Source organism: Macrobrachium rosenbergii, chromosome 12 (genome assembly GCF_040412425.1).
Source record: "Macrobrachium rosenbergii isolate ZJJX-2024 chromosome 12, ASM4041242v1, whole genome shotgun sequence".
NCBI lineage: Eukaryota > Metazoa > Arthropoda > Malacostraca > Decapoda > Palaemonidae > Macrobrachium > Macrobrachium rosenbergii.
This window is the reverse complement of record NC_089752.1, coordinates 96931458-96952637: the sequence shown is the minus strand read 5'-3', so window position 1 is coordinate 96952637 and position 21180 is coordinate 96931458. Positions and strand designations below refer to the sequence as shown.

At 38.4% G+C, this 21180-nt stretch overlaps 1 protein-coding gene and 1 long non-coding RNA gene across 3 annotated transcripts in view; one reads left to right on the top strand and one right to left on the bottom strand.

The window, feature by feature from the left end:
* LOC136843772 (uncharacterized) overlaps positions 1–21180 on the top strand; it is a 129552-nt gene that overhangs the window by 25100 nt on the left and 83272 nt on the right. The window contains exon 2 of the long non-coding RNA XR_010854670.1: positions 17682–17760. This is a non-coding gene — a long non-coding RNA (uncharacterized lncRNA). The remainder of the gene's footprint in view (positions 1–17681; positions 17761–21180) is intronic.
* Rap1 (RAS oncogene family member Rap1) overlaps positions 1–21180 on the bottom strand; it is a 126432-nt gene that overhangs the window by 88222 nt on the left and 17030 nt on the right. Inside the window, exon 1 of one of the 2 annotated variants that reach the window (XM_067112470.1) lies at positions 10762–10948. The exons of the other annotated variant lie outside the window; for it this stretch is intronic. Coding sequence (XP_066968571.1) covers positions 10762–10933 — 172 coding nt within the window. The 5' untranslated portion in view covers positions 10934–10948. Of the gene's footprint in view, positions 1–10761; positions 10949–21180 lie in introns of those variants that run through there. 2 annotated transcript variants of the gene reach the window in all.

Below are 21180 nucleotides of genomic sequence, written 5' to 3'. Positions count from 1 at the left end.
GGAAGTAGAACGCAGGAAAAAATAAGAAACCTGAAAATGACGAAGAACATGGCCAGGGGAGGGCGCAGAAATAAATTACCATGTCATAAAAGACTAAAATCTCTTTAAGAATTTTCCTTGGATAAGATATTAAGTATGGAGCCTGGCTTCTAAAAACGAAGAGACTAGGCCAAGACTGTAGTGCTGGATAAAGAAAATACATCATAATTTATGGAAAGGAACTTAACAGAATTCAGGATAAAACCGTAGTGTAGTTATTAGTCTGTAGAATTGAAGAATTTAAGGATCGAGTTGTAGGGGAAGATAAGGTTAAATCTATTACAAGAAGGGAACTGAACGAAAAAGGACGGGAGAGTATCGAGACTTTGGAAGGGCCGACGAGAGAGAGAGAGAGAGAGAGAGAGAGAGAGAGAGAGAGAGAGAGAGAGAGAGAGATGATGAAATGGAAGAAAACTAGAGAATCGGTCGAAAGGTTGTGGGGGTTACCCGAGCGTGGGCGATCATCTGAATGGCCTCTGCCGCAGCCACTGATTTTTATTTATCATTATTATTTTTTTACTTTTCCACAAATCGGGTAGGACTGGAAAAGGGTTTCAACATGAAGCCCTTCGCACCTGCTGGTGGCCCATTGCATCGCCTGAAAAAGACCAGGCGTGGGCTGTGATAAGGACAAGTTTTTCATTATTTTGGCTGCCGTAGAGATGAACGGCTAACGAGCTTCGTTTCCTTAAGAGCAGCGGCTGCTTACATCTTGGGGGGAACTTTCAAGAGCAAGATTACTGTACGACGAGCTCTCTCTCTCTCTCTCTCTCTCTCGTTTCGTCAGATTTCAATAACGCTTCCGTCTTGCGCCTGGCTTTAAATGTCTCTGCTTCATGTGGCGTTGTACCCTTTGAATAGCAGTTTTCCTTTAAATGGGTGAAAGACGATTTTAAAGCATGTAAATCTGGTTCGCTCTTACTGTTAAGTTGCTGCAACCATATTTAAAATTCACCGCGTTCGAATCCTTGCATTCTGCTGCTCACTCCTAAACTATGTTAGCGCACGAAGCACAGTAGTCATCTTTCCTTTTAGTTTACCTCCGTTCATATTCCCTTTCTTCCATCGTACTTTCTTCCCTCTCCTAACATTCGTTTCGTAGTGCAACTGCGAGGTTTTCCTCCCGTTACGCCTTTAAAGCCTGTCTACTCTCAATTTCCATTTCACCGCTGAATGACCTCATAGGTCCTAGCGCTTGGCCTTTGGCCTAAATTACATATTCCATATTTCATATTCCATATGGGATTAATCCCATTTTTCTAACTTTTCTCCGGCCTTGGAACTTGGATCGTTATGAGCAGCCTTCAGGGCAGAGCTTCGAATTTAGATGTACTGATAGAACCAAGGTTCAAAGAAAGCCTTCTTTGGACCTTGGATAGGACCAAGGTTGAGGAAGGAAACAAAATCTCCAAAGCGCCGCTGATGCCACTGCTGCGCTCCTGGCCAGAAAAAGTTCTTCATTGGAGGGGTGGGTAGAGCTTTCGGCTAGCGCGCTGTTGGCCCAGCGTTCGACTCTCTGACCGACCAATGAAGAATTAGAGGAATTTATTTCTGGTGATAGAAATTCATTTCTCGTCATAATGTGGTTCGGATTCCACAATAAGCTGTAGGTCCCGTTGCTAGGTAACCAGTTGGTTCTTAGCCACGTAAAATAAATCTAATCCTTCGGACCAGCCCTAGGAGAGCTGTTAACCAGCTCAGTGGTCTGGTTAAACTAAGGTTTACTGACCTGGCCAGAAAAACCTCGGAATGTATCGCTCTCAAATTCTTTTGTTGTATTCCAGGGGAGTTCTTGTGCAACTCGCTTCCATGAATTAATATATTATGTATATTTTAGCGGCAATAAGTAGCGATACTCTTCTTTTGTCTTTGCCTTTGAATAGCTTTGCCAGTTTCGAAGATGAAGTTTTGAAATAGGCAACATGATATGGATCATGACGGATAAACAACAGTTCCTAGCAGGAACTACTAAATGGTCCGCTTAAAATATTTTGTCACACACCTTGAGCTGAGTTCTAGTGCATCTGGTTCAGGAAAGTTCCGTCAGTCTAGTTGTTTAATCTTTATGAATATTTTATTTGTCATGAACAATAGGTATGATCTCTTCTCTGGACAGGGGATCTTGACTAACTTGGAAAATTTCAAAGATAGGCCTTCGGCGTTGGAAAATATGAAGGACCCCATCTGCCGTATTGAATTTCTGCCAGAATACCACTTACATTTCCATCTGTGATCTAACTGCATGTAACCCTTAAATCAACGAGAAACCCGACTGAGATTGTGTATGGACATCAGTTTGAAATTCATTTCTCTCTTTTGGAGTGGAGTTACCTGCCGTTGCGAGCTTGGGTGTGTATGTGTGTGTGTGTGTGTGTGTGTGTGTGTGTGTGTGTGTGTGTTTAGAGTGGTTTCATAGAACGAGATATCGTCCAAACTCTGGGCAGACTTCAGCCAAGGTGCAGTAGAAAACCCCAAATCTCAACCTTTCAGCCTTACATGTTTAATGAATATCATTCTGACGCACAACAGTGACTCGACGATAAGTCTTATAACTGTCCAGCTAAAATGCTGCGCAGTGATTCCAAAACAGCGTCGAATTTCATCTCAGAGCTTCAACTCAAACGTTGCACAGACATCCAACTGAGACTAGCCAAGTCTTTGAATAGAACAATTCACCGAAGTCAAACTTGAGTGTTAGCTAAACCTCCAACGATGCCTCGTGCAAGTATCTAAAGCACAAGATTTAGCAAACTTCAGATTCGAATGTTGCTGCGCAAGTCTCTGCCCCGAAAAATAAAAGTAATATTTTTAAAAAGTCGCGTTTTCACCAAGAGTGGCATCAACGCCAATACAGAACGTGATTTGAATCTCTAATGAGGGATCATTGCGAAGCCTTTCGCAGGGGAGATGATTTATCATGACAGCAGCTTTAATCCAATCAATGGCTTGGACATTTAAAGAAAAATGGGTTGTTTACTAACTACCACTGCAAATCAGGTGTTTTCAAGATTATATTTTGTTCCTGCATAAAAGGCGACAACAAAAGGCAACGCACTGCTGCCAAACAAAATCAAAAAGCCGTTAAAGCAAGAGAGAAGATAAAGGAGGACTGAGCAGTTTGTCTGCCAGCTTATGAAAATTGATTCCATTATAATGAGTGTTTGCCCGGACCTTTTTTTTTTTTTTTTTTTTTTTTTTTACGGAAAATTTCCAGCGATATTTTCTGGACGCCCTAGACATTACCGTTGGGCTTCGATCAGTCTGATTTCATTTCTTCTGTCTGATTTCATTTCCAATGTTTCATTGTAAATATTCGCTATGCAAATAACACGGTATGGTTTTACACAGTTAGCCATCATATCCATGCTTCACTTTTTAAAATTATGTGTGATTGTTGTCCGTGAATTTTTCATGTAAAGAGAAAAGATAGATCCATGGATTGTAAGACTTAGATTAACTCAAGTGAAAGGAGCTGAATTTTCATTATTAAGAGTCATGATGTTGTCTGTTATTTGGTTGTTTCATTGGTAAGTTATGCAGGCAAAGATATTCTTTGTTGTCGTTCTGCCTGCACAGCATAAGCGTTTTTAAAAACTGCGTTTTTCGCAATCCTTGTCCTTCAGCATTGGTAGTTACTCTCCTCATGGCACTCTATTAAATGAATCAGCTCATTACAGAAGATTGGAATAAATACATGACGGAATTTCACGTCAGTGTATTGTCATTGTGATATGTGACATTCGTAGTGTTCTTTATGGATTTGAGAAATACAGAAAAGCGTACGTTAACAAACTATGCTTATCTTGATCAGAGCGGCTTGTGTGCCATAAACCTCCCCAATTGCCCTTGATTCACTTCTATTCGCTTTTGGGAGTTTGCTCTCCCACATGAACAGGGTCATGAGTCGTGATTTTTTTTTTCTAAACATTCCCGCGGACTGTAGCTGCTTTCATTCAGTCTAATTACGCTCCCGTCATCGTGGGCCACCTTGCCTTTGGAAGCAAGCTCCATTTCTTCTTCTTCTTCTTCTTCTTCTCACTGTCACCTTGAGTTGCCACACCACCTCCTAAGACGACTTAAAAATTCCCTTGCTTCAGTTCTCATCGTTGTCTCACACTAACTAGAAGTAAATCCTTTTTAAGTGCCCTTGTCATCATTCAGCAATAGCAATAATTTTTTTTTTATTATAGGTGCAAACAAAATCCAAACAGATTGTTCCTCTCGAGTGGCCACAACTACGTCATAATATTTGCTTCATTTTTTCGGTCTCTTCGATGGTAGTAAATAGCAAATACCTTCCAGTGACGAACAGAATTTGGATAACTTTCCCACATGTAATTTACTTTATCCTTCCTTCAGGGTGGGACGCAGTGTACCGTCAGAGAGAGAGAGAGAGAGAGAGAGAGAGAGAGAGAGAGAGAGAGAGAAACTTTGCTTCAGGAACTCTCCACAGACTCCCACAATCCTACACCGATTCAACCTCAGTTAGTGCTCAATTATCCTTAATCAGTGAATCGGCCGGTTGGTTTATGCACACACACGCACACACTCACTCATCCACGACCTGCAGCTTCTTTATTCAATTTTTATTTTCTCTGGTTCGCCGTGGGATCTTCTCGTCTTTTTTACTTAGGAGAAATTCCTCCTCTTTTCTGCGTCAAATAAGTCCTTATCCTTCACTGATATAGAGTGCATTGTGACCCTAATGCTCTAGCAAGAAGAAGTTTCAGGAGAGCCTTATGGACCCCATTTTTTTAACATTTGGAACTTGAGGACACTTGCGATGTATATCTGAATATTTTCTCAAAACATTAAATCACTTTTCTTTCACTCAGGCAACTCTCTAGTAGTGAATGTAAGGCTAAGCATAGTACCGTTCATCTAAGGTACTCATGAAGTTTCGCCATAAATCGCTATTTTTGCTGTGACGAAACCTTTGCGTTAGCGTCTGTCAATAAGATGGTTACATTACACCGCTGGTGCTAACAGATCGCCCTTATTTGCATACACAGGGGCTCTGCAGCCTCGTACTTACGTAATTACTGCTGTACGTTGCTTTCCTCTCGTCAGCGCCCAATTACTGGGGGCTATTTGTGGCCGTGGGGCGCAGGCAGAGTCAAGGTACTCTTCTTCTCTCTTTGTTGTTAGTGGTTGTTAGCTTGATTGTTTTTTTATTTTGATTTTTTTTTTGTGATTTCTCGACTTACTTTGTTCTCCCATGTAGTAACAGTGTCTGGCGATTTACTTTTTCTTGTCCTCTCAACTTGCTTCGTTCTCTTGTAGCCATAAGTGTGAGTTGCATGTTTCTGTGGTTACTCTCATTGTTGTAGGTGTTCCTATTGTTGCTGTTGGTGGCGGTGGTGGTAGCGTTGCAGGTTGCCTTGACTAAGCAAACTATTATGAATGTTTTCACTTGGCATTGCATAAGAAAACTATAGAGCATTCTCCAAGTTAACATATAATTGCAATAATTTAGTCATCAATTTTGGGCGGGTATGTTTATTAACGAATCATTTATTCATGAAGTTTGCATATAATTGTACTTTCACTATGGAGGACGATAATTTCCTCATTATTTCGACCTACATACTGTTGATTTGCAGTTTGTTGCAACTGACTGTGCAGTGATTTTATTGCATCCCACGGTTGATGCTGCACTGTTTTTCTTTCTTTTCCAAATGTATATGGAGGCTCTTAATATATATATATATATATTTTTACGTGTAGCTGTTCCATTCATAACCTGGTTACGAATCTTATAGACTGCTGTATTTATTGAATTCGTACCCTTTAAAGTTATATAATTGTCAGGAAGATTCTGTCTCGGTCAGCGGCGTTGTTCTTAGATTTGTGGTTTTACAAGATTCGTTTTTTAGATTTCTGTAAAAGAAAATTATTGAAATGCCTACTTGTCTGTCCGTCCAGACTTTTTCTGTCCGCCCTCAGATCTTAAACACTGCTGAGGCTAGAGGGCTGCAAATTGGTATGTTGATCATCCACCCTCCAATCATCAAACATACCAAATTGCAGCCCTCTAGCCTCCGTAGTTGTTATTTTATTTAATGTTAAGGTTAGCCATGGATTGTATGTCTGGCACAGCCCAGTCTAATTCCGGAAGCGTCGCCGACGCACCTTCACTTGACCGCATCTGGGGAACAACTGAGCGCTGCCCGGTCGTAGCTGAGAGTTTCATAATGCAGCACTTCGATAGGCCCGTAATGATGTCAATCGAAGACAGTTGCAACAAGATCGTGACACTGCGGCTTTATACGCTGTACAGAAAACTCGATTGCGTTGAAGAAACTGGCGCATCTTTTTGCTTGTTATATTTTTGTAAGACAAATATCCTATGCGTTTAGGCGTACGGCTCTCTCTCTCTCTCTCTCTCTCTCTCTCTCTCTCTCTCTCTCTCTCTCTATCTATATATCTCTATATATATATATATATATATATATATATATATATATATATAAATATAATATACAATTATAATATATATGTATGTATAATATATAATATACAGTTACATTACAGTATATGCATATGTTTATAAATATATAAATATAATTACACACACACATATATATATATATATATATATATATATATATATATATATATATATATATATATATATATATAGAGAGAGAGAGAGAGAGAGAGAGAGAGAGAGAGAGAGAGAGAGAGAGAGAGAGAGAGAGAGAGAGAGAGGTTCTGGGGAGAGGGTTGATGTAATAAGCTATTTTTTTTGTTGAATTTTTCTTATGTGGACTTATTGTGTGATGTGGATGATTGCTGCAACTTTGCGAAACAATGCATTTTTTCTAAAGTTTTTATGAGGGAAACCTAGTTTGTAGTGGGAAGATCTTTTCATCACCTTACAACATATATATATATATATATATATATATATATATATATATATATATATATATATATATATATATATATATGTATACATATATAAAATTAAATATAATTCATATATATATTTATACATATATATAAAATATATTATATACATATATTACATATATATATATATTTATATTTATATATGTACTATATATATATATATATATATATTTATATTTATATATATATATATATATATATATATATATGTATATATATATGTATATATATATATATATATATGTGTGTGTGTGTATAATTTCCTGTCATCCCTGAAACTGGTTTCGATTTGTTGTGCTCTTTGTTATGAGAGCATAACCCTCTGGCTATGCGGGGAAACTAACCTCGACCCGGTTACCGGCTCCTTTGGTATCATGCCCTTCGTCGTGCTCCTCCTCCTCCTCCTCTTGTCCTTTAGCCTTCCCCTCCCGTTCGACTCAAAGCTTTGCAACTTGGGCAACTTGCAATCGACCAGTGCCTCATATCATCATCATCATCATCATCGTCGTCCGGCCTTTATTAAACGTTTGCGAAGTTGCTTGGCGTTTTTGTCGAGTGTTGTTTCATCGTCGAAAGTACCGACGTTGTAAGTTTTCCATCAAACCGAGTGTGAAACCTCAGAAGTGGCTTTGTGTGCTTGCCGCGGGCCGGGTTGACGTTGAAAAGGAAAGGAATTACGCTCTGCATGAACGCAAAGCAACCAACATCGAAAGTTGTGAGGTACACTTTCCCCATTATGACGTCTTGCTGATCGTTTGATGAAAAATTAGCCGTGCATCTCAACAAACTTTCGGCGCTATTGCATTTCTAACACCCCAGCTTAAATAATCATTTGTTGGGAAGTTCCAAATATGAACACGATATAAGACAGTACTTCAACATGCTGAATTGGCGATAGGAAATTACCGTTCTCTGAAAACCTGGACGCGTCCCTTGTCCTATTTGGGGACTTGTGGAAATAAATGGTTAATGCTAAAAATCCTTCAGTCAGTGCAAATTCAAATTTCATGTTTGTATCTCATTTCAACAGTTGTCTTCTCGACACTGATTTTAAGACCTGAGATTCCCAGTCCCACAGCTGTGCCATAATCGTTCAAGAGGTGTTGCTGATCACTCTCGCTTTCGCCCTCTCGTCTCCGGAGGGAGAGTGACCACGCAGTCATCGCTTTGATCTTCCTTGTGACTTGGCTGATCATGGGAACAAAGAGCCCCCCCCCACCTTTTTTTTAAAGACCTCTTTAGGTAAGAAAAAGAACTAGACATCTTTTTTATGAATTAAGTAATTAAGGATGATCCCTTTGGTATACTTATTGTTAATATTTTGTATATACAGTGAGTGGTATTAAAGAGTAGTATTAATATATTTATATATATATATATATATATATATATATATATATATATATATGTATGTATGTATGTATGTATGTATGTATGTATGTATGTATGTATGTATGTGTGTGTGTCATGGTAACTCCTTGTCACTTACCGATGAGAGAATGGATGAAAATAGAAGCATCAGGAACATCTGTAGATTAGCATAACGAACAAATGGCAGCCAAGTAATAGAGGCCATTCACTTAGTGTAGTTAGAAGACTTAATTACGATGAACTTTGCTTTCGTGTGTTCCAACATACTGTTTACATACCCTAATGCAAGTACATTGTTATACACTTGCGTACACACACACACACACACACACACACACGAAAATATCGAATTGAACCGAGTTCGGAGACGGGCGAGCAGATCTTGTAAATGATCACTTAAAAGGTTCGTTTTCAGGCATAGTCAGGAACAGCCTTCTGATTTACAAACTCTGAAAGTGTGTGCGTATTATCTCTTGGACTAAGCTTCCTAACTTACTAGCTTACCATTAGCAAGAAAACGCTCTTCAAATCCCCAAGAAGGAGCTGATAGTTTGCTTGATGTTTTAGAAGTTTAATAGTGAAATGACGCATACTTGGGAAAGCACTGTTTAGGAAAGCTAAGAATTCATAGTGTTCTTTTTGCGTGTTTCCTCACAGTTTCTCATTACATTATGGGTGTTGCCGAGGTATCTTGTTTTAGTCTCGGCGTCTGATTAATGATGTTGCATTTTAAAGCTAAGTAGAGCGGTCGTCATTTAATGTACTTCGAAACCAATGAGATTTCGGATAAGATTCTTGGATTCCTGAAGAGAAACTAGATGTGTTTTACTTTTAAAATCTTATTTCGGACCCTAGATTATGCTGATGATAATCAGACTTAACTCACAGCCAAGATTATCATCTGTATTTCTCCACTCTGTGTCATTCACGTTTTTCTATTGAGCGCGGCTTATATTTCACCACGCTCGTTCATTTACTGAATTATTTGTTAAAATCTACAATATACACTGACCTTACATGCTTTGTAGAAAGTGGTTGGCTAATCTTTGTCAAGTGTTCTCACGAGCAAAGGCTAGTCTGTAATCTGTTTACGAAAGCCTTGTGGCAGCTCGTTTCGAAATGTGGTGCTCGTGATTTTTTGGGCGCGTGTCTAGTCTTTTGAGAACTCAAGGGCCAGCTTAGCTGCCCCGTGGTCAGGTACAGGTCATGATCAGGTAAGTATATACTAGTTGAATATAGGTTATTTCAAATTCGTGAATCTTCATTAGATGTTTAATTTTGGTGCCTGAATTAGACTCTCTCTCTCTCTCTCTCTCTCTCTCTCTCTCTCTCTCTCTCTCTCTCTCTCTCTCTCTCGTTTCTAACAGAAGCTGCACATTTTCGCTGGCAGGTCATAGCCAACAGGTCATGTAAAACATAGAAATAGTGGAGATGATGAAGATGATAAAACCTCCATGTTTTCACGAAACGTGCTCAGGTCTCAGTTCACGCTTTATTAACAAAGTATCGCTTTGCGCTCGACCATCTGAGATGAAGTATGAGATGAATAATATATATATATATATATATATAATATATATATAGACTTATATATATAAATTATATATATATATATATATATATATATATATATATATATATATATATATATATATATATATATATATATATATATATATATATATATATATATGTGTGTGTGTGTGTGTGTGTGTGTGTGTGTGTTTGCGTATTTATGTATATCACTCAGATTATGGTGTGTGTGTGTGTGTGTGTGTGTTTGCGTATTTATGTATATCACTCAGATTATGGTTGACCTATCAGCTTTATAACAGTAACAGTCCGGAGTGAAGAGAAGAAGAAAAAGAAAGCACCAAGCGTAAGCTGTAGCCCCGAGCGACGCGGCGTCTGTCGAATGTTTTCGCTGACTGTCTGAAGAGAGTGGGAGGTGTCGGGTCTTACGTTGCATTTTCTTTGCGAGGTTCTCACGGGTATATTTTACAGAGGAGCTGTCCGAGCTAAACTGCCCATTTTTCTCTGCGAAATGATGACAGCGGTGCACTCGGAATCAACATCTCCTTCTACTGCAAGAATTGTGGGAACCCAGACATTCGGGATAGTGTAACATTTTTTTTTTTTTTTGAAGGATCGCATTCCGTTTATCTGAAACAAACGTCTAAGTCATGGCATTGATTAAACGCTGTCGGTACCACCTTCCGTTTCTTGAAACTTGAGGGCGCAGATGACATTCTAGTCCATTCATTTCAAGTTTTTTCTTCATTACAAAAACAGATTAGCGGGAGATTAATTTGTAATCTCCCTCAGATTAAGCTTACAAACCTCAAAAGCACTTGCAATGCGGAGACGAAAAAAAAAAAAATGAGCCATGAGAAAGTCCGAAGGCCTTCGAGATTTAAAATTCCGTCTGCTACTCACTGATTTTCGTTCCGTGAGGAAGGTAGTCCGGTGATAGAGGCGATGGTAGGTAGAATTCTGTTCGGGAGAGGATGGAGGAAAGGACGGAAGGAGATGGAAGGGAAGGAGGGTGAAGGGGAAGGGGGGGGGAGGAGGAGGAGGTACAGTAGGGGGACAAGATCGTGAGAAGCATGCCGATGCATTTATTACCAAGGCTCAGGGACCTTCCCTGGGGTTAGGGGGTTGTTGCACTGACCTCCTCTTAACCCCTTCTTCCCCAAACCCACACGATTAATAATTCCTACCCTCCTCCAAGCTCCTCATGTCTTCCACCCCCCTATTTTCTCACAGTGTAAAAGAGAGAGAGAGAGAGAGAGAGAGTATTGTTGGGTGTGTGGTAAAGTTTTTTTGTTTGAAATTTGACGTGTATGTCGACGTAACATTTTTACTAAGGGAAAAAGCCGTAAGGTTTCAGTGTACAGGAATTTACACAATTTTCATGTACAGCTGAGCGCCGCATTTCATCTGGGAAGGAAAGACAAAGCCGGAGTTGATCAAACGATAGTGATAACTTATTATTATTATTATTATTATTATTATTATTATTATTCAGAATGCTAAAGTCATTCACATGGAACGAGGTAAAAAGCGCCATTTACTGGAGGAATAAGCTTCACTCCCTCACGTGAAAGAGCAAAAAACAGAGTTCTTTCTTGATGACCAGGAGACCTGCAGAATCAGTCTTGTAAGTTTATGTGTGCGTGTGTGTGTGTGTATTTGTTAAATTCAGTCTGCGTTAATCGATTTATGTATTTGTTAGGAATCGAAAGAAAGTCTCGAGTCATGCGACTGACACGTCACCAAGAATTGTGATGTAAATGAGCGTGTGACAGGGTGAATGCCAAGAATGAGACGACGAACTTTATAAGGGAGGTGAGCATATATGGGAGGACACGTAGGAGAGATGCTGAAGTGTCCTGACGATATCGATTCGACTTCTTTTTTCCCCTCTAATCTGGTGTTGTGCGTCTGGCATTTACTCGAGGCTTCTTGCGCTCTCAAAAATAGAGCAATTAAGGAAGTGGATAAAGGAGAAGGTTTACGTCTTTCTTTATGACGCCGAAAAATGATTTTACGAGGACTGTGGCAGCTCCGGCATAAGGTTTCGATGCTCTACTCCGGGAGAGATCTTTTGACCACCGCGCATATGGATGCTGCCATGTGCCATCCATAGTAAATATCGTTTTTTGTTTTAGCTCAGGGATTTTACGGTTATGGTTTTGCTTCCCTGCCGGTTCCTATTCATATACATATGCATTATGAAATCTAAGATTTATCAGGCAGTCCTATAAGAAATATTTATATTTTAGACAAGAGACAGATCCAGTGTATGCCTTCTGTTTTTAGAATTCAGCAGGAAAACTGGTAATTGGTGTGTGGAAAGTGGTAATCAGCCAGTGTGTTGTATTTCCATATTTGATTTGCTTTTCTCTGTTGCATAAATCTGCATGTAGGAAAGTTTTCTATTATTAGTTTTTCTTCTGATAAACATTCCTTTCTGTGGTGTAAGATTCTGGTATATTTTGCTGGTCAGATAATTGGTTTGTCACGCTGAAGCTTTCCGAGGAGAAATTTTGCAAAAGTAAGCAGTGTTTTATGGTATTGTTTTTGTGGACAAAGTAGAAGCCCTTGAATTAATCACACGCAGTAACGGTAGATTTTCGAATTAGATACCAGCAGTTTATTAATGGAAGAGAAGACGGGTGAAAACAACACATGAACATCATTAGAACTGGGAAAAGAGAACATGACGTGCCACATCTACAATGAATATTAAGGGGTTACGAAAGAAAATAAATGACCATCCATGTAGGATGGGTAATTCTTATCTTGCAGATTACACGATCGGTGGATCTTGCCTTGCAGAAGACAGAATGTTGATCTAAATGAAAAATGAGAAACGAGTTGATGTAGAAAGTTGAGTTAGGAACGAAGTTCTTCCTTCGTACTGTAATTATGGCAGAAGTTGAGCTGTGTGATGGTAGCTTTAAGGGTTGGACTGGGATGAAGTTGTTATGAGAACAAAGGCACCCCATAAAATGTTTCGAAGTTGCTGGCTAAACCCAGGTATTAAAATTAGGTAAGTATACAACAAGGCGCAAGCTGCATGCCCTCTACAGATTCCTGAAAGAGACCTTACAAAAGGTCTCTTTAAAAATTCTTAAAGAGACTTCTGTTGGTCCTGAAGGAGACAACAGCGTTACTGATCTTACAATGAGAGAATATTGTAAATGGTGAAACAGCAGAACCATGAGCATTGGCGTCTGTGAGGTAAGAAAATTCGATAGGCATTGAAAGTTGTCACGAATTTTCCTGTCGGAGAACCAGAGCTTCAGAAACAGTTTTGAGATGTGATTCCTAGCTGGCTTGAGAATCGTCATTACCAGCACGAGAGGCATTGGCAGTTACACATTAGGGTTCTTCCAACCCCCAAAGTTTTGTTTAAAGAAGCAGTCATCTTCTCAAGAAAAGTTCAGGAGATACATATTCTTGTTAAGCTGGCCATATGAAAAATCGTCAAACGACTCTACACAATATCAAATCACCGAACACTTGAATGACTATGGTTCCTAAGTGCTTTAGAATTAAGTCGAAATCGCCCACCAAATCATAAGAGGCTTCATAGAAAGGACATGTTGCGTCCAGTGGTTTAGAATCTGTAATCACATCTATAAACTACATCATATACGGGGTTTACTACCCTAGAGAGACTCTTGGGCAGTTGTGCAAGTCTCATAACATGTTGTGAAAGAAGAGGTCCTGCTCATAACAAATATTGTAGCTATGGCTAAAGTATCTTAATTATTTTATGTGGAGTATTATTTCACTTTATTACCACAACTCTTTATTAAAGTTTTTATGCTGGTTTCTCAAGTCTCCCTAATATGCTCAGTATGAAATGTACACTGAAATGTGTTGCAAATTTACTGTTACCGTGATATTTACCGTCTTTTGTTTATGTTTTAACATTCATTCCGATGCGGCTGGTATTAAACACGGCGCACATGGGAGTGGTTGTGGTATTAAAGTAAAACGTTTCCTATTTCCCTTGGACTTGCAGAGGGGGTAATATTAAACACAAAAACTCAAGAGTATTCTGCGACTCAGGATAAACTTAAAACATCTTGAAGTTTTGTGAAATCATCGTTCGCAACAAGCAAAGATTACATGCTTCAAAATCATCTAGGAGACCCACTTCGAGCCATAAAAACAACCATTAGCGTAACCCCATGTAATCATTAGAGGAACTTATTTTCAACAATGCCAAATTAATGTCTTTGAAACAGAAGCGTCAATTCTGGAAAATTTGTATTTAAAAGTCAGAATTGCCACTTGCATGCGCAAAGCTTAGTTAGCTGCCGAGAACTAACTTGCTAATAGCGTCATGTGGTAAGCACTTCTCACACGACTTTTAAACTCCACACCTTGCAATGCTTTTTCATATAATTTAGTTTTAGTTACTCCTCGTACAGCGATAAAATCGTCCGTCTGATATGTCAGCCATAATGATGGCGTAAATGCTAAAAGAGATGCATGACATGTAAATGGTAAGAATGTTGCTGTTAATAATTAATAAATAAATAGCAAATAGCAACCAGCAAGGCTTCGCAATTAGGTCACATAATCTTCCTTCAGCAAAACGATGAAACTACCATGAAATGTCAACAAAAACTCAGGGAAATCAGATGATGTCTTTCCAGCAGGTTTTACCAGTGAGTTTGTATAAGAGAAGATCCACAACCTATTCGAGTAGATGAACACGAAACGATCATTGCTGATGGCGCCAACGGATCAGAATTGAATAAGCGTCTTGTTCTGACACATTGATCTGATCACTTGATAGCTTACACCGTCACAATTTTATTGACGTTTTTGCTCCCCTTTATCATTTGATCTGGAATTGCCGCTGATTTTATTTGATATATTTTATCTGCAGTGTGCCTTTAGAATCTGGATTTCTTGTTTATAAATGATTAAAAAAAAGAAAATCCCTTATGTATGTTTGTCATTCTCTAAACGACCTTGATGAAGACAATTTTTGGCTGCTCGTTTTATGCTGATCGCTGGTGAATCGGATGGCTACGTAACACAACTAGTTGAGGGATATCGCTGCTATGAGTTAGTGTTATGATTCTTTTTACCATAGTTTCCATCACGTTTTTACACCTGGTTCCCTTTCAAAAGAGTAAGGTCGCCGCGGTAACCGGCTAATGAAGAAAGACGGAGCGCCGCGTTTGTGAAATGCTTCCCCATGGAAAGGCTGCCGTTGTTGCTGAAAAGTTGCTTTGGTGTTACAGCTGTTGTTGCCATTATTGCCACCAGTAATGTGCTTGTTATGAGTTAGGTTGCCCATTACTGCAGCCACAACTTTTACCTGCCGTTTCTTAGGTTTCTTTTACATTTTCCCAGAACTGCAAAACAGTTTCGCTCGAGTATGTGAAATCACCTTCGATTGAAATTTGACGACACTCGTCTTGAGGGACTGTTTGTGCTACATGTCATATATATATATATATATATATATATATATATATATATATATATATATATATATATATATATATATATATATATATATATATATATTCCTTGCTTACTGGCGCTGTCTTTATTGTTGGATAATATTGTTCCAGGCACGACCTTGTTCATTCTATTCAGAAAATATTATTCGTTGCGTCATTACAAAAATATTATTCGTCTTAGTGCTTTAGTTAATATTATTATTATTAATATTCGTTACGTTTAACTAATATTCCTAATCGCTTTGTCATTTGATAAAAGAAAAGTTAAAATCATAATAGTGTTCGTCTTGATTACACCTTTAATTATGAGAAGGTTAAGTATACCTTAGTTTAACCAGACCACTGAGCTGATTAACAGCTCTCCTAGGGCTAGCCCGAAGGATTAGACTTATTTTACGTGGCTATGAACCAATTAGTTACCTAGCAACGGGACCTACAGCTTATTGTGGAATCCGAACCACATTATAACGGGAAATGAATTTCTATCACCAGAAATAAATTCCTCTAATTCTTCATTGGCCGTCCGGGGACTCGAACTCGGACCTAGCAGAGTGCTAGCCGAGAACTCTGCCGATTCGTCCAACGAGGAACTTTTAATTATGAGAACTTCTGTAAGACATGAAGTGGGTTGTTCTTATTTATTGTGTCACCTTTGCAGTAAGAGATGAACAGCACGCCATTATATAATGGAAGAGGAGGACGATGGGCACCCACGGGAGTTGACAAAGTCAGCCTTGGTGCGTCGGGTATATCGATATATCGGGTTCGCCTGGGTCATGTGAGTGGGGTCATACTTAGTCACACATTCACCGACGTACCCGCGATGTTGATGATGATGATGATGATGATGATGCTCATTATTATCGCTAATGCTGGCATTGGATATGTCATTAAACCAGAGAGAGAGAGAGAGAGAGAGAGTAAATGTCATGAAAACGCCGACTTTCCTTTCTCAGATTTCATGACGATGCAGTGACGCCGAAAAGGCAGGAGGGTCGTTGAGCTGAAGGTCCCATTTGAGGAGAGGCAGCGAGTGACCTTAAAGGCCTTTTAATTGTAGGATGGGAGGTTCCTCCCCGAAAGGGAAAGTCATTGCGGTTGTCACCTTTCTAATACGCCTCCCATCCCGTTCTCACCTGTGCTTCAAAGAGTTCTACTTGTCTATATTTGGATATTTCGCGTTTGGACGTCCCCTTTCGGTGTGCTGTACACAAAGGTGTTTAGTAATCTGATTCGACTGTACACCCACCGTTTATATAGTAAGAACTCATTCATGCGAGTACGTGTTCAAATACATGTTTTATTCGTATTTCTCTTACTGTCTAGACATTCACTTGCATCCACGCGACAGATTATCCGTTTACGAAAAAGAATGTGAGAGATAAAACAGAAGTACGGTGAATAATAAAAATAAAGGAATCAATAAACAGCAGGTAACAATAAGTTGAATACATTACTCACAGGAGCTTCGCCCTTCCGGTCAGTTGTAGCCTCTCTCGTAAATTGAAAGGGATCAACATCTACTGTACATGTATAATAATTGTCCTGTTCAGAAGATTGCTGCATCGCCTGCCAGGGAAGGGAACAAGAGGCTTCTGACACCGGACAGCGTGACGTCATGGGTGCTTTTAGTCGCGAAACTGGGAGGCGGAAAATGTCCAGTAGAAGGAAAGACTTGAATTACATGGCAATGATGTCATCGTCTTCGATGACTTGCACAGAAACCCTTCAGACGATAATAGGCTATTCAGTTCATTTGACAAACACCTTACCTTAAACAGGACACTTTTAAAAATCAGATTTTAAATCCATAAACACGTGATTGTGGCACTTTCTTCCATATCATGTGATTTGAGCGTCACTGATATCATATCTTATTTACAGAGTCGATGCCATTCCAGGGCATTCGGCCTCCATAGCACTTGAGGCTTATTGCACTCGTAACTGGTTTTTCCTTTTTAGTCCTTTAACATTTCCGAAGTTTATTCACATTGCGTACAAAAGGTTACTCAAAGGTTCCAGGGTAACAAGCCCAGCTTCAATTTTTCCCCTCTTCTAACAGCTTTGATCAAGATTGTTTTTTGTTCCTGTATATAAATACTTTGCTTTTTGTTTGTTATTTCTGTTTGCATCATGCATTTGCTGAGTTTCCCTTTGAAGTCCTTTTTTTTTGGGGTGGGGCGGGTTCATAACCTATTTAGAGTGTGATTTCTAGCTCGATTTGATTGTCGCCGTTAATTTGGTTATGTTCTGTAAATGGAAAGCGTGTGTTTGTCTGTGGGGCACCCACATTTTTTTTTTTTTTAATTTCTTAGACATTATGTATCATAAATGATTTTAATATTCTTATTTTTTTAGGACCGAGTTTCTGTCTTGGTAGATTCGGGTTGCCAGTCCTCGTTGCTGTCAGTGATTTTCAGAGGCATTTACTTCCAAAGTAAGTATCATGAACCTCGCGTTCATTTCGCATGTCCTGATTTTAAGGTTATTTCATGTTACAAGCAGAAATGGATTCAGTTTTAAATTAGTCCTGTCGCTCTTCCAACAAACTGAACACACACACACACACACACACACACACACACACACACACACACACACACACACACACACACACACACACACACAGGATGTGTTCAATTGTGAAAGATAGTGGCCTTTGTTGGTGTTGAAGTGTATTTCACCGATCTTTGACATTCAGCCCAGATATTTCACGAGTTTCATTCATCACATATTTTGAGCGACGCTTCGAGAGTAACAATAAAGGAATGAATCTATATATTGCTAACCTATGGCCTTTCACAGGCCCTCCCCCACCGCTGGTAGATATCGCCGCTTTTCCAGCGGACGCGCCAAGGATAATGTCATCAGGAGGTCATCCTCCACTATCCTTTTGCCTTTGGTGCAGAGTTCGTGCTTGCGTTTGCCTCACGCATTCTGTCATGACTACGGCCGGGTTCTTATCAGTAGGTGGAACTGACAGAGCGTACTTTGAACGTTAAATGTGTTTATTTATGTTTACATATTAGAAATTAAATAGATAAATTTGGTATCAGATTCACGTAGTTTGTTGTACAAATCAGAACGACTATTACTATCACCGTACAAGCATAAAAAGACGACACTGAGAACTACTTGTAGTTTTAGAAATCAGCACCTCTACGTGCAAGGAAGGAAGAATTGATTGTACGGTCGTTTTCGCTTCGTTTAGTAAATTTGTGTGTGCGTGTTTTTATCTTACTTATGCTTCCTCCAAGGTATTCATGGTAGCTGATATTCGTAGCACCTGAGCATAAGGATGATAGTAGTAAAAGTTTTCGATATTTCTTGGGACTCTCATCTTAATACGTCGTTTTGTTCATGGATGTCATGGTTAAAGTATTGTTTTCTTTAATATTTTTACATCTTGTATTAATATTACTTAAGCATTAGAAGTTTTGATGTATAGCTCTGTGTTTGAAGTTATTGTATTTTGGACCAAATGATAGGGAATGTAAATACCATTGCACAAAGGTCTGTGGCGAATAAAATAATCCATCTTTCTGTCTATCTACGAAGCTGTCTGTTGGTGTTATCTTCTGTTCATGGGAGCAAGTGAATGAGAAAGTATAAATAGTTTTCGCCAAGTTTTCCCTGCTTTCAAGAATGTGCCACCGGCGTCGGCGGACATTCTTAATCTTCTTAATGAGTTTTGGGTCACTGAAAAGTTTCAGCTGTTACTTTGCGACACCATCTATTCCGGTCTCTTCAGTGGCGTGGAAAGGCGTTGCCCCTCTATGCAGAGGAAACGCACAGTCTACGTCACTGACTAGCAGCTCTGAGAATGGATATTCGGGTATTTTCGTAAATGTCGTGCTTTTCGTTTTCACCGCAAAGATAGTGAAACTTCCTTCGGATAAATGGACAAATGTAGCAATCGTTCAGTTCGAGATTTCAACCTTTCGCGTTTTGGCAATATCTAAGTTCGTCGTATATTTTCTTAGATTTGGTCAGCTTTGAACTTTCCCCAATATATATATATATATATATATATATATATATATATATATATATATATATATATATATATATATATATATATATATATATATATATATATATATTAACTTTATCACATACACAATTGTTCTGTGCATTAGTAGAATTACTAAAGGACCTCATTCAAACTGGATGGTATCTAATGAGTTTTTATTGTTTGCTTTCTTGGACAAACAGTCCACATTATATAGTACCCTTGTAATAATCACAATTTATATTTCTGATAATCATTAAGTTTGAATGAGGTCTTTTTAAAAATCAAATTCTTATATATATATAAAATATATATAATATATATATATATATATATATATATATATATATATATATTATATGTACACACACACACACACACACATATATATATATATATATATATATATATATAATATTTATATGTGTGTGTTTACATACTTGTAATAATCAATGCCCTCTCTCTCAAATTCTTCATCCCAAAAAATGTGAAGAATTCTATTGAGGTTATTACAATTCTCGGATCTCTCTCTCTCTCTCTCTCTCTCTCTCTCTCTCTCTCTCTCTCTCTATATATATATATATATATATATATATATATATATATATATATATATATATATATATATATATATGTAGAAATGTTTATCACTTATAAATGTATGACTTTTTTATATTGAAAATAATTTGACACATGTAGTATAATATCTGAATTCACTAAACCTTGCGAATAACTTCCACGGAAATGGAATAATAAATGATAAGTTCTGCCCCAGCTAGGATTTGAACATGGGCCTTTTTGGGGTGTAGATACAACGACAAACAGTGAACTTTGACCACTCGGCTGTCAAGAGAGAAGTAAGTTGATGTCGACTCAGCTCTCCATATTCCTGTCGAATTCAGGTTCTGTACTCAGATTCGATACCAACCCATCTCCACCATGACAGCTGATTGATAAGTTGGTAACTCTTGGCTAATTGTGACCTTTTCTCACGTATTATATCAGGCTACATCTATCCCTTCATATCCATTTCACTATACCTCGGAAAAAAAATTTACACCCAAAGCGAGTTGTGATTGATAGGTGATTCTGCCCTCGTCAGGATTCGAACCTGGGCGTGTGCCTTTGATCCTGAATAAATGTTCAGATTCCAACAATGCCGGAGTAGACGCTCTTATCAATTATAACTCCCTTTAGGTGTGAAATATTCCTAAGGTATAATGAATTCAATATTAGCAATAATTTGTATTTGTGAATATAATATTTGTGAATATATTATATATATATATATATATATATATATATATATATATATATATATATATATATATATATATATATATATATATATAGTATAAAACTTCAGTACATAAAACTTTACATAACAATTAACCACATTATAGTTCAGTACATCACAGTGGCTTAGCCTTTGGCAACTTAAGCTGATATAATCTATTATTCAAGTTAGGTGGCTTATCTGGTATTCAGCACTATTTACTAGTTAGAAGTCAAATTCATTCTATCTCCGGTAAGGTTCTTTTTTATTGTATCACTAGAGGCAACACTATTATATTTGTTAGATTTAGGATAACCCATTACCATCGTGGTCTCTATCTCCCCTTGAGCAAGGGCCGGAAGTGAGGACCCCGCCCTCGGCTTAAGACGACAGATTATCGGAGGTCGATGGGCTGTACACAGAGACTTCGTTTCGAGAGCCCGAGTATCCCGGGAGATTCATATTTCGCGGCGGTTTTGCTGCTTTCCCTTTTCTGAAGGTGAAAGGTCAGAGGAGGTTTCGAGGCTCCCCCGTTTTGCAGTTGCAGTCATTTTTTTCCTTTAGGTCCA